The following is a 14,679-nucleotide window of genomic DNA, read 5'->3' as shown; positions in this document are numbered from 1 at the left end:
ATTTGCTTTTACCTACATAATATCAGCATTTTCCTAAGCTCTGAAGTTTTTTTTTTATTTTTGATGGCTCTTCCTAGTTGGGAACTTATATCTCCCATTATTCAACAACAAATGACTGCATCGTAGGAAAGAGCTAAGCATTAGCCAAAAGCATTAATGTCCATCTGTTGTTAGCATCTCTTTTTCATGTATTTGTAAGACATGCCGCTGCACTGATGGAAAGCTGTGTGCAAACTGAGTTCAAACCTCAAATCTCCTGAAACATTCCCGTCAGCTCAACTTGGGAGTCCAGCAGAGGAAACCACAGTGAAGGAGGTTTACAACTTTGTGTAGGATTACAACAGAAAACAGCTGGTAGAGTCTGAGAGCATGAGCACTAAAAACAACCTGCGATGCAGAGCCTGGTCCCCAGGATAGCAATTACTGTCACTGCTGCACTGGATAAAAAACATCTTCCTCTGGTAAAGCATGTGTTATCCACCATTTAGTACTCAGAGCCCCTAAAGAAACAACTTGTTAGAGAAAAGAACCGCAAAACTCTCTGAATGTAATAATAATAATAATAATAATAATAATAATAATAATACCACCAAATTGATTGACTCGGTCTCACTATAGATGCTTATTTTAATCATCACAGTTACTGATGGACAAACCCTCATATGAATAGGCTACATGTGGCTATTCAAGCTCCAGTCCTAACCAGCTGAGGCCTGTCTACATTTTCAAAGCACTAACAGAAGTTGCAAACATCTACCTGAGACCTCAAGAGGAAAAACTTTGCTCACACATACACACTCACGTGCAGACGTGTATCCCTGCAGACAGCTGGAGAAAACAGACACACGTCCGCTCTCCTCTTCCCGTCCCCGTGTGCTGCAGGAAAGACCCCACCTCCCCCTCTGCAACATCTGCTACGCACAAGTGGGTCCTTTTTCTAATATTTTTAGCCTTTTGGCAGAATAAGGAACGGGGAGTTTAATGGTGTCAAAGAAATGCTTTCTAACCAGAGCTCCCTCCCCTTTCTCACTGCACCTTCTGCCAACCACCACAGAACAGTAGCTGGATTGAACGAGGGAGGGGTTGAACACACAAACAAGACATGAACACAGGCCTACAAATGTAGAAACAAATGCGCACATAGAGCAAGCCATTTGCAGCCACACACCCACACATCTCTGGAAACTCTCTTGCCCCTACCCTTTTGTTTCTTACTAAAAATAGTCTTGATATTTGGACAATGATGGGCATTGTGTGGGAGTGGTTCATTCCTGACAGCAGGACTGGTGACTGTGACCTCGGCATCAGATGCAGATGGCCTCAGTAAGAGGACAGATTGAACATGCCCCAGAGGGGGAAAAGTCTTCCTAGTGCTTTTAGATGAAATGGGATTTTTGTCTTTACATCTTTAAATCATTATTAAAGCCTTTTTGCTGCACATGACATCTGCACTAGAAAAAGGAGCAGGTGTTTCAGAGTATAATCTGGAAAGTACCAGCAGATATGCCTGGGCTTTCAGTATTACTTGTAGTCAGTGATTTTAATCTGATAGACTTAGATTGGTCCCTGGACTGTATTCACCAACCCCAACAACACATTCATTGATTTAAACCGCTTTTCTAATGAGCTACAAAAATGAATGTTCATCATTAATTTTGCCATACTTGCAAATCAATTAATAACTGGGACTATATAAAAAGACTGTAAAAGAAAGCCAACTATAGCATCACCAGATAATTTGGTGTTGTCATAGTGACTTAGAGCAGGGGAGTTAACAGGTTTAGAAAATCTACGACCTAGAGAAACAAAAAACAAAAAGTAGAGGCAACCACATTTAATATTTAGTGTTGTTTTTGAAGGAGGAGTGTAAGTTTAAAATTTAATTTGGTGATTTACAGTCGACTCAAATGGAAGGGTCTTTAAACAAGGAATTCAGGCTTGATGCTCAATACTAATAAAAACAGTTCTCAGCATCTAGAGTCCATCTGGAAAGTCAAATAAGTTCATTTTTCAACTTAGAATTATACACACAATACCCCATAATGACAAAGTGAATATTCTTACTTGAAAATCACAGCCTTTTCCATGACACTCATAGTTGAACTTAGGTGCATCCTATTTTTACTGATCATCTTTCACATATTTTCTACAACTTGGTTGGAGTCAATCTGTCAAATTTGTTTAATTGGACATGATTTTGAAAGGCAGAGTGGCCTTCATCATGCATAAATGGAAGAAGTTTGGTCTCTTCCGAGATCTGGTCACGCTGCCAATTTGAGTGATCGAGGTAGAACGCAAGGTGACCAAGAACCAGATGCTTCCTCCACAGGACAACCATTTCTGCTGCACTCCACCAATCAGGCCTGTATGGTAGAGTGGCCAGACAGACACCACTCCTCAGTAAAAGGCACACGACAGCTTACCTGGAGTTTGCCAAAAGCCACCTGAAGGACTCTTAGACCATGAGAACCAAAATTCTCTGGTCTGATGAATCAAAGGTTGAACTCTTTGGCCTCAATGCCAAGCATTATGTCTGCAAGAATATTTATTTTTCACCTTTTCGAGGTAATAAGGCTATAACAAGACAAAATGTGAAACAAGTAAAGCTTTCTGGATGGACTGTACCTCTCTTTATGGTCTATCAGATTATGAGTTTACCTTACAAAACACAATAACCCAAACTTGTTCAATTGTGAGCATCTACTATTTACACTATGTTAATTTTATGCATTAGATCAGCGGTCCCCAACCTTTTTTGTGCCACGGACCGGTTTATGCCCAAAAATATTTTCATGGACCGGCCTTTAAGGTGTTGCGGATAAATACAACAAAATAAAACTAGTACCAGTACCGAAATAAAGAAGATTCATTCATAACACACGTGAAAGACCCAGGAAAACCGAGTTAACAATAAAAACGATAACAAAATAACGCTGAAAACCGATAAAAATCCTGAAAACCATACATTTCACACCTGAGCCTCAACTCTCGCGGCCCGGTACCAAACGACTCACGGACCGGTACCGGTCCGAGGTCTGGGGGTTGGGGACCGCTGCACTAGATCACACAGCTCAATGGTCGGTTTGTGACTAACTGTAAACCTAAATCCAACACTCCACTGAGAACATCTCATGGGTATCTGAGTTCCTGCTTCTTATTTGTTGGCATCGAAGCCTGCATGTGTTATAATAAGCGCGTGTGTGCATGCATGTGTCCGAAGGGTGGGACAGGCAGTGGAGGGAACAGAGTGACTCCCTGTTCCAGAGGTGAGGTCAGCATGCTGCCGTGATACACTTCCGTTCCCTTGTGGAACTCCTGCTGCAAGCGTACACACAAACACAGAAAGGTCTTATTGCAGCAAAGCCACCAACACCCTTTGTTGCATTTGCTAAACAAAAATGTTACCCTTGTACTGCGATGTGGCCTCAGCCAGTGCGCGACATTAAGGGATGTAAAGTATGCTGCCGTAGTTCCAGATCTGACACTTGTTTAAGAATCCCTGTTGCAACATCTGCTAGAGTATAAAGGAGTCACTTAGATTCATCCTGTGTTTACGGTGAAGAATTTTCCAGGTGTGAGTGACTAGCTGTTACTGCGGCTTTATATCCCGGGGAACCTGAACCAGCTTCTGTTACAACCTCTTGACTTGGCAGTGGCCAGGAGGTGCCACAAGCACACAGAATGTGTCGTTCCTGGGCCTTCAAGCTTCTCAGTTACACCCAGTAATTATAAATATAGTATAGCTGCTGTACACTGAAAACAACCACAGCACTGTACTGCTGGTCACTGAACATCTCCACTAGAGCAGCCGGCTTACATGCTTACATCGGGACAGTTATTTGAACACGCTACTCAAGTTTTTCCAGAACGCTGGAACTTTTTTTTTTTTAATCGCCAGCTTCCTCTCTGATCTGATCGAAATGCAGCCCGACTTCCACTTATCTGCACCGAATATAGTTCACACAGGAGAAAAATGACCAAAGGAAAGGTCGCACAATGTTATCTTGTTATTAATGCGTGGCTGTTTCCCTCATGTTGCGAAGGAAGATAGGAACTCTGACAAGCAGGAATCACGATGTGGAGCCAAAGCTAATTGTATGAACAATCATCAATCACCTGTGTGCACACTATACCTTGCTTTTGAGTTTGCACGATGAAGCCTGTGTGACAGATTTTTGTTCACAGCATCCCTGCAAACACACATGCATAGGCTCCACACTGGCTCATTGCCACGAGACTGAAAGCGGCAAATTATATTCGCCTGAGTGATTTAAGCCTACTCCAGTGTGAATACGAGACATTAGTTTTTATTAAATTAAAGACGGTATATTCCACTGGATAGAAATCATTGTAAAACAGTCATTTTGTGAGTCATGAATGAAGAAAAACAAGCAAAAGGAAAGTCAGACTAAAGGTCCCAGTTGCATTTCCAGCTGTTGTTCTTGGCCAATTTATGTTGACACAGCTGGGAATACACTGGGAATTCATTTTTAATAAAATCTATGTGCTTTCCTCAAATTCTTTTAACTAGTTCACGTTTAGCAAGTAAACCTTCAAATACTGATTTCATTTAATCTCAAAACTCAACGGCGCACATGGTTGAACAGGACAGTATAACTCTGCAGCTTTAAAACCACACAATCAAAATTGCATGTCCACACTAGGACATGCATTGGTGTATCAAGCAGGGAGCAGACACTGAAAAACACAGGCTGAAGAAAACAGCACAAGTTCAAGCTAGTTTTTTAACCAAAATGACAACAACAACACTTAAACCAATTTTTTGTTGTCTGTTTTTTTGGAATTGTGTTGTTTCCGGTTTGTCCTGTTTACCCAAGAAAGTTGGGAAAGTATGGGACAGCTTTTCAAATGAAACGAAAATTTACATTGCTTTTAAAAAAGCATCACGTATACTCAAGATCAGGTATTCCCCCGCTATTTATGTGTGCAGACTCTTGATAAATGTTCACAGAATAGCAGGAATCCTGTGAGTTAGATATTGCTAACCCTAAGACAATACACCTGGAGTTTCTACAGTGCTGACGGTGCCATTTCTTTGTAGAAACTCCAGGTGTATTGTCAGCAGCATTTCCAAAGAAATGGAGCTGCTGTAGTAGTACAGCTCCCATTCTCAGAGGTGGACACTTTCAAAACACCGGACCAGCAAGGGTGGCAGTCTTGCTGGTAAGGAAAGACAGCTTCATGTTCTACAGATTGTGGATGGAACTGGAAACTACTGGGCCCTCTGACCACCAGACCCCCAAGAACACAACGACCGAGACTGTCCAAGCCGGGGCTCGAACCGGCAACCTTCCGCTTACAAGGCGAACGCCCAACCCATGAGCCACGATCGCCCCGAATAACTCCTGGCTGGCGCTGACGCAGAAACAGTGGGGCAATGTGTGCGTGTGTGGTTGGGAGGGGGACTAAATGCGTCACATGACCCTATTCAAGACCATTTTATGTCAGTTTAATGAAGTGCGACACATCGAGAAACTTCCCTGAGAAAAGCACAAAGTTCCCGAAATCACTGAAACTTCAATGTTGACTCAATAGTAGCTAAAAACATTAGCGAACATGTGACTGTCAGAGAGCACGCGCAGATAGGTATGTCAAAGGTGTATTAAAACTCTTAATGAATCCCACAAACGTATTAGTTACCGACTTTCTAAAAAAAAAAAAAAACATAAATCAAAATAAAACAGTCTACAGACTAAAGTTAACGTAATTTTACATCTAAGCCAGTCAAATTGTCAAAAGTGCGCAACTGCTCAGCCAACACATGTGCATGAAAACCCAGCATCATACACCCACCCAAAACTCCTCCGCGCACACTTACACTGCAGATACTGACTATTAAATCATCAGGAGATCGATGAGCCAAGACAGACTAGACCAGACCCTCGAAACTTTCTTACCAGGGCTTTAGTAGACTTTCTCCTCTTACCTTGCTCATTTTCCCGCTAATCATATCCACAGGCTTAAAGGCTGCCCCTCATTCTCAGGAAGGCCATCAATAACATGGCCTGGGACTATGAGATAACTTGTTTTCTTTACTCCGGTCCACCCTCTCCAGAGCTGGAACTGCGGGGTGGAGCTGCAAAGCGGGGAAAAGCATGTGTGGAGTACTATTACTGGAATTTGTAACCCCCGCTGATTGGTCGGTTTCTGGAGGGGAGCGTAAAGATCCTAACTCCCGATTGGCTGAATTAAGCATATTAATATTTCCATTAGAAGCTCTGGTGTGATCGAGGTGTTTAATCCAGACCGCAAATTACAATTCAAGCTGTTTATTTGATCAAATAGTGCATATTTACTGATTATTAAGGCATTAATACGTTTGATTAATAACAAGCATGTAAACAAGCAGAACATAAGTGGAGACAAAAATGAATATCATGTACACACAGTTTACATCGGTACGGTTGTAAATGTGTGCAGCTGAAAGGGTTTAAATTTAATTGAGTATTTCTGACACATACGCGAGTGTTGCAGCAGTATTTTTGCAAGCCTTGGCTCTTTGTTAAAGTATTTTTAGCTCTTCCAGCTTAATAACTGTCAAATTTCCTGCACTTTACTTGGACCTAAAGTTGTGGTTGTGCTGTCAACCTTTTCATATCCTGAGGGTTATTTTAGCAATAAATACACAGGAGATTAGCATTTCGCCAGTTTGACCTTTCTTTGCAATGTAAACACGTGGATATGCATTGTGCAAAAACGATCTTATCAATCTTTTTTTCTTTCTAAAAACAAATCCAACCCAGCCTACTGTTTAAAAGTTTATTTCTTGACCTGAAATGTGTCTGTGGTCAGCACCCCTGTGCCCCGCACTAAACCTCCCTGCGCACCAGTATCAACTCAGCTGCTAAACAGTAACTCGTGTGTTAGTAGCGGCACCTAGTGGCCAAACAAAAGAAATACAGCAGGTGAGCCAGCTTCTTTTCCAGGTATAAATTTTCTGAACATAACGTGTCTGCAGCTGAGAAAACGCAGGGTGTTTTTTTTTTTTTTTCCCAGTATTTGAGCTTCTTATTCAAGCTTTCTTTCTCTTTGTGTGTTTTCTTTTTGTTGTTTTTGGTTTGTTTTTTGTATTAAACCTCAAAAGGAGACCAAAGTCTGGTTTTGTGAGGTTCTAAATCTATTTAAAACAGGAAAACAACCAACTTTCTGGATTACACCCCATACATGCCCATATATTCTTATATGTGGATTCCTCTGCCCTAAACTGTAATCCATAATATTCTCCTGCCTGAGACTGCAAATCCAAACAGCATTATGTCTGCCCGCTGCCTCAGTACTGTAGTCACTTCCATATATGTTAGAATGACATTCAGGTATTAAGGCTGTGCAGTATATCCCTACCAATCAGTGCAGAATCCAACTGTGAGTCATGACATGTGCTACAACCCCTCCAGTCACCCACCTACCTACACAATCACCAACTAAACAGCACGTGCAGTAGTACGGCCAATTCTATTAGCTCATATTCCAAGAATTTCATAATAGAAAGTGAGGACTGATTTTTTTAGGGGGGGTTCTTGCAAAGTTTAAATATTTGATAGATTTTCAGCTCCCTCTCTTTGGAGGGAGGTGAGGAGGGAAAGAGGGGGAGATGGAATAAGAAGTGAAGAACAAAGCAGTGAGGTGAAAAAAGGTAGACTAACAAAATGTCGAGGGATCATGAGAGACAGGAAACTGGTGCTTGGGATTGGAATGAGGGGTCGAGCAAAGTGGGGGGGGAGGGTCATGTTGGGGGAAAAGATGGAGAGGAGAAAAGAGGGGGATGAAACAGAAGAGGTGAATTCCAACATTTCTGGCAAACACTCAAACAAATCGGCAAGCTTTTAATGCAAGGTGCTGCACGCGTTCGTTTGACCTGCAGAAGGACAGAATTTTAGAGGCTTGATCATACTTGGAGGCAAACGAGACAAATGGGGGAGCCCAGGCAAGAGGAAATGAAGGGAGGAGGAGGCTAGAAAAGGGGGCTGTGTGGCAAGACGATGGATTGTGTAAGACAGTGCTAAGCCAAGGCCTGATAAGGTGCAGCTGTTGAAGGAGCTAAAGAGCGAGACACAGAGATCCCGAAGACTCGAAAGAGCACGTGTTTGCATTTATTGCGTTGATGAATATAATAAAATCCTTTCTGTCAGCCAGAGCTGCTTAGACATTTGTGGAACTTACCCGAGAGTCGGGCATCAACATTTTTGTGTGGAAGCTAAGAAAATATTTTGTGCATACTTTGCTGGGAGGTGTTTCTTTAAAGGGTGGTGTTGGGATTTGTTGGGGACTTACTGAGGGAGGAAATGGTTTATGTCTTTCCCATTTTCCCTCCATCAGCTTTCATCTGCATGACCACTACGCACAAACACGCGCACACACATACACACAAAAAGGCATTCCTCAAAGCCTGCGCAGAGTTTGGGACAGATTATTGTTTGCAAGCCACAGGAATCTAGTCTACGACAGCCACCCCCTGAGCCTGGACTTTACACAGGAACTTACCTTTTTCCTTAAAGGCAGGAGTGTGACAATTCTATTTCTCCTCTATTCTTTTCCAGTCTATTCTGGTTTTGGGGGGTGTCTATATTTAACCCCAACCAGTCATTGTTCCTTCCCCTGTTGGGTGTGTGTTTGTAGTGAATGCCTGTGGCTCACAGCCTCTGTATTGGTCATGGCCAATCTAAACTTTGTTGCTCATGAGAAATTATAGGGAAGCTATACAAATACATATAAAAGTGTTGTTGCAATGCCAGGTTTATATATACAGTACTTCAACAGCCAACAACACACACAAGAGTAAAAATAGTGTGATTGCATTTTTTTCTCAGAAGACCCCCCCTCCCCCCAGTCTGGCTGAAAAAAACAAATTAAATTACTCACTCTCAACTGCGAGGGTTATATCTGATTGTTTTTACAATCTTCCAAAATAGGCAGTTTCATATTTGCACCATTGCTCCTCTGTAATTGCACAATATGAACTTAATTTGATACACTTCATTTGACCTTGTGGGTTGAGTTGCACCATTTCAAAAAGCTACTTTTTGTTACATGTCAGATGGAGTACTTCTGTCAAGAATCCAAAACAGGACCCAAATGCACACAGAGAAACTGAATGAAAAAATGGTTTATTTAATAAAAAAGGTGAAACCAAGATACCGCAATAAAATGTGCGCAGGAAACAATAGCTCAAACAGGGAGTCCAACAAAGACACTGGGAATGACAAAATAAACTACAAGAACTGAACATAGGATTGGGAACATGGGAAATCAGTCACAGGTGAGTAAAACTTGGGGGGGAAAAAACTCAATCAAACACCTGAGGCTGTCTCCAAAAGTGTATCAGTACCCATAGACTCACTTCACTCTTTTTGGTTAGCTTGCCTCTTAAGAACAATTGTACATTGGCTGATTTTTTCACTCCTAATTCATCCAATTTAATTTGGTTAAACCTTAAAGCTAAGGATGCAGCCACAATGATTGGCAAATGAGCTGACAAAGATAGCTGTAGCTCATCACAGTCTGCTGGGTCTTATCTCAGCTTATTAGAGATGCCACAGTTTGTGTTGTTTTTGCATTTAGTATCATTTTAAATATTATCTAACAAATAATATAGCTTGATACATTGTACAGTCTGTTCACATTTCAGTTTTGGCAAGTCAGATTCTAGTAATTACTTAACAAGAGCACTCAGAGAGCACGACTCCTTCTGAATCTCCTTCCTTATAACTTCGACCTTGGCCCATCATCCCAAGCTGTTATTGGTATCTACCATCACATAAAATGTGAACATGATATATCTTGAAACCTGTTGATGCCAGACTGCTAACAAATACACAAACAAGCAGAATGGATTACATACTCTGTCCCATCAGGGGGAGAAAAAGCCGTCAACCAAGCTGTTTTAGCTAATTACAGGCCAGTCTTCAATCTTCCTTTTATTTCAAATATTGTGAAAGTGTAGTTTTAAAATAGCTAACTGATCATATGCAGGTAAATAATCTAACAGTGGACTGCGCTGCTGAGACTGCAATCATATCTATCTAATAGACTCCATTTGTTAACTCCAAGGTTAATTGTGGAGTTCCACAGGGTTTAGTGCTAGGAACAATTCTATATACATTAAACATGTTTCCCCTAAGAACTGTCATTAGAAGGAATCGCATGAAATTTTAGTGATATGCAGATGATACTCAGCTTAATCTATCCATGAAGCCAGATGACACAATGGCTTCTTATCATTTACTCCGTTATAAATGCAGAATTAAATTTAAATTCCTTTACCTCACATATAAGGTCTTGTATGATCAGACCTAATCTTAAAGACCTCATAGTACCATATTACCCCAACAGAGACCTTTGCTCTCAGACTGCTGGCTTACTCGTGGTTCTTAGGATATTTAACTGCAGAATGGAGACAGACTTCAGCCTTTAGGCCACTTCTTTGTGGAACCAGCACAGTGGTGTGGTGGTTAGGACTGTTGCCTCACAACAAGAAAGTCCTGGGTTTTAATCCAGGGTCTTTTTGTGTGGAGTTTGCATATTCTCCCTATGTCTGTGTGGGTTCTCTCTAGGTACTCTGGTTTCCTCCCACAGTCCAAAGACATGTAGTTAGTGGTTAAGTTAAATGGTGATTCTAAATTAGCTGTAGGTATGAATCGCTGTCTGTCTCTCTGTGTTAGCCCTGTGACAGACTGGCAACCTGTCCAGGCTGCCCCCACCTTTGTGCTATTGCAGCTGGGATAGGCTTCAGACTTCCCAGAATCTTGAATAGGATAAGCGGGAGAAAATGGATGGATCTCACTGAGTGCTTGGTCATGGGGGCGTTGTCTGATTATTGAGGTTTTCTCTCTGTTATTATAGGGTTTTTACCTTTTGGCTGTTGGACATGGACATGGACATAATATGTAGACTCTCAGCTTTCATTTGAGGGTATCCACATTTAAATTGGATGAAGGGTTTTGGGGTTTCAGCTCCTTAACATGTTCCACACTCTTTTTAAAGGGACCAAAGGTAATTGGACATTTGACTCAAAGGCTATTTCATGGCCAGGTGTGGGCAGTTCCTTTGTTATGTCATTATGAATTAAGCAGATAAAAGGCCTGGAGTTGATTTTACGTGTGGTGGTTGCATTTGGAAGATATTGCTGTGAATATACAACATGCGGTAAAAGGAGCTCTCCTTGCAGGTGAAGTGAACCATCCTTAAGCTGCAAAAACAGAAAAAACCCATTCGAGAAACTGCTACAATATCAGGAGTGTTAAAATATACAGTTTGGTACATCCTGAGAAAGCACTGGTGAACTTCAGCAACGGAAAAAGACCTGGACACCCATGGAAGATAACAGTGGTGGATGATCGCAGAATCATTTCCATTTTGAAGAGAAACTCCTTCACAACAGCCAGAAGCAGCCGAATGAATTCTGAGGTGTTCAGAGAGATACTGTCTGCTCAAATCCAGCTAAATACACTCAGATTGATTGGAGGGCGTTTCATAATACAGATAGACAATGACCCAAAGCACACAGCCAATGCAACCAAGGAATTCATTAAAGCAGAGCAGTGGAATATTCATGAATGGCCAAGTCAGGCACCTGATCTTAACCCAATTGAGCTACATTTCACTTGGTGAACACTAAACAGCAGAGCGTGAAGATTTTATTTTCAGTTATTTAATTTGTCCAATTACTTTTGAGCCCCTGAAATGAAAGGATTGTGTGAAAATGTTTTAGTTCTTCACATTTTAATGCAATTGTTTTGTTCAACCCACTAAATTAAAGCTGAAAGTCTGCACCTCAACTCTATCTGAGTTGTTTCAATTAACATTGATTGTGGTAATGTACAGAACAGAAATTTGAAAAAAAAAAAAAGTTGTGTCTGTCCAAATATTTATGGACCTAACTGTAAATAACACAGAATTATATGAAAAATCATTCCTACATTCTGAAGGTTGTGTCATTTATGTCATATAAGTGGAACCTGAACAACATGTTCCTCAGCTTTGTTTTGACCTAATATGAAATTGTTGTGTTTAGGAGGGTAAATACTGCACCGGGGAACACAGGACCCTGTGAACACGGATACGTCACTGTCATTACAGTTACTTACTGAGTATTTGTGTCTGCTTGGTTTCACTCAGAACCTAAAATGATATTTGGCTACATCAGTGCGAAACTTGGCCTGCTGGTGTAGCTAGGGGAAAAGTCAGAGGACCACCAAGTCATAAGGAATCACCCTCCAGGAACCATGAATATTGACAACAGAATTCCCTTGAATCCCTGCAAAAGGTACTGAAATGAAGGGTAGGAATCATAGACTAACTAAAGAAACAATACTGATGATATTGTCCTCAATAACAGAGGTTTCACAATAAAGCAACTTTATGATGTATCACATTAACTGAAGAATTAAAAAATACTACTAAATTGCCAGTATATGTAAAATATATGTGATAACGATGCCTGTGCATTGGCTATTGTATTGCAAGAGGAAGTAACATGATATGTCATCTAAATGCACTGTTCAACACCAAACTGAAATATTTCACTGTGGACCAAAGTAGCTGACAGACTGTTGGTAATCTTTGTAGTCATGCTGCTAACGTGGCTCAAAGAAACCCTGCTTTTCCCCTTCTTTGTCAAAGGAAGCTGACACAGAGTACATGTCATATTAGATTTAACTCCCAACTGATTTCATTAATGACTCTCAGGCTCTGTCCCTTGGCTGTGCTTGTGGGTAAATTAAACACATCTTTATCAAGACACCTGCCAAGATAATAAGACATTTAACTTTCAGCACCAGTATGCTCTAGCTTGCAATCACAACACACTATGAGACAACTCAGAAAGGTAATTTTATCATATGGAAATCATGCTGCTCAGGATCATCACACAACAACAGTGCTTGCTGCTTTGCTTTTTTTCTAAAGAGAACCACATGTACTGCTGACTCTCGCTGCCAGGAGTTGTTTAGCTCAACAAATCATCTTTAGAATGTTGTTTATTGACGCTGAGCTACTCTCAAGATCTGCAACTGTCCAATAATCGCTGGACGAGGAGGCCAATTTGGCTCTGTCGAGTATTTTTGGAGCATTCTGAGCACAAGTGAATGAGAATCTGAGAACTACATGTGGACCATAATATTTTTTTCTGCTAAGTGTTTCCAGTAAGTACTTGGCATGGGTTTGCTTAGGAATGTATATGTGTGATTCTTGCCAGAGTATAAAGGCATTAAAACCTCATTTATATTCGTCAGGCTCTCACACATAGTTGCATCTGGACTGCAGTACCCGTCACATGGATGCTAGGTTAAATCTGAAAGTCCCCAAGAAGTGAAAAACAAGTTTATATATATAAAAAAAATAGACCATAAAAATAGATAAGGCAACTACATCCTCCTACTCCTTGGATAATTGGGATCTAGCTTGTTCCCACACCCATGCAGTGGGGTCAGTCACAGCAGGATGACGTAATCCAGAGGGCTCCACATTCCCACGCTGCTCAGCATGTGATATGGAGCCACTGGGACCAAAAGCTTGTACACACATGCACACATGCAAAACAAACGGGGATGGATGCATGCAACCAAGCAGACTTGGGCACTGTAAACAAATGTTTGAATCTGCACGAGCCCCAGCATGATATGAACTAGTGATCAGAGATCAAGCTTCTCTGTGGCCCTTTAAGATCCCCCCCTACAGCCAGCTAGCCTGCCTCTGTTTACATGATGGTAACTCCCAAGCAGTGGAGGCTATCACAAAAGTACTATTGTAGCTGCACAGCTTGAAGATGCCAGTGTCATCCTCATCATCTTTTAAGACAAGTCACACACACACATACAGAGACTCCATACAGAACCAATGTAAACAGCCACTTTTCCTATCTTTGGATCAGCACGTGTCTGTGACTCAATCAACAAACATTTCACTGTGGTGCAACACTAACGTTGCAGTTCACATTGACCTTTGACCCCTCTGCTTGCCAGTGGGTTTTAAAAGTATAACAAGTGAAGAGCCCTTGTGCTATTCTGAGAGGGAACTGCAGTAGGATGCTAAAATTATTAAATCGGCATACTAAAATAATGATGATTTTATGCTGTTTTGTTGTTTCTGTGATCAGAAAAACATGTTATGTGTGTTTAAAAAAGGTAAAGAGGCCATGGTTCTATGTGTCTGCACTAAAGCTACATGCTAACTGGTGCACGGTGAAATGACAGTATGCTGATGTTTAGCAGGTGTAATGTGAACCTGTCACTATAGGCAGTTTAATATTTTCTCATTAGCACAAGTTCAGCATATAGCTGAGGTAGGCTGCTATATTATTAGCTACAGTAGGCAGGTTTTTTCTCATGAATGCCCTCCTATTGAAAAGTAAGCGGCTAATCAAAATGATTACAGAACATGTTTAGTATGATCCTAATATTAGTGACAGAAGAAAGTGCCTGTCGTTTTTCAGGGATGTTAGGATTCATCCTTAAAAGAACAAGATAAATATTTAACATTTGATATATTTTAGTCTGGGCTAAAATGGAAACCATGATTTAGCAACATTTGTTGGGATACTTTAGTGGATAAGTAGAAACCTAACCTAATTTTAAGTTAGAAATGTAATGGACGTTAAGATTCATCCTCAGATGGTCATGGACATTTGTATCCAATAAATATTCAAGTAATAAGACATTTTAG

The 14,679-nt window shown here is 41.0% G+C and overlaps 1 protein-coding gene across 4 annotated transcripts in view; it reads right to left on the bottom strand.

Moving 5' to 3' along the window:
• Positions 1-14,679, bottom strand: part of tns2a (tensin 2a) — a 62,303-nt gene that overhangs the window by 46,714 nt on the left and 910 nt on the right. Inside the window, exon 1 of one of the 4 annotated variants that reach the window (XM_087833423.1) lies at positions 5,948-6,102. The exons of the other annotated variants lie outside the window; for them this stretch is intronic. Coding sequence (XP_087689549.1) covers positions 5,948-5,971 — 24 coding nt within the window. The 5' untranslated portion in view covers positions 5,972-6,102. Of the gene's footprint in view, positions 1-5,947; positions 6,103-14,679 lie in introns of those variants that run through there. 4 annotated transcript variants of the gene reach the window in all.

The sequence above is a fragment of the Neolamprologus brichardi genome, chromosome 20 (genome assembly GCF_056152115.1).
Source record: "Neolamprologus brichardi isolate AB-2024 chromosome 20, ASM5615211v1, whole genome shotgun sequence".
In the NCBI taxonomy this organism is placed as follows: Eukaryota; Metazoa; Chordata; class Actinopteri; order Cichliformes; family Cichlidae; genus Neolamprologus; species Neolamprologus brichardi.
This window is presented reverse-complemented; position numbering and strand designations above follow the sequence as displayed.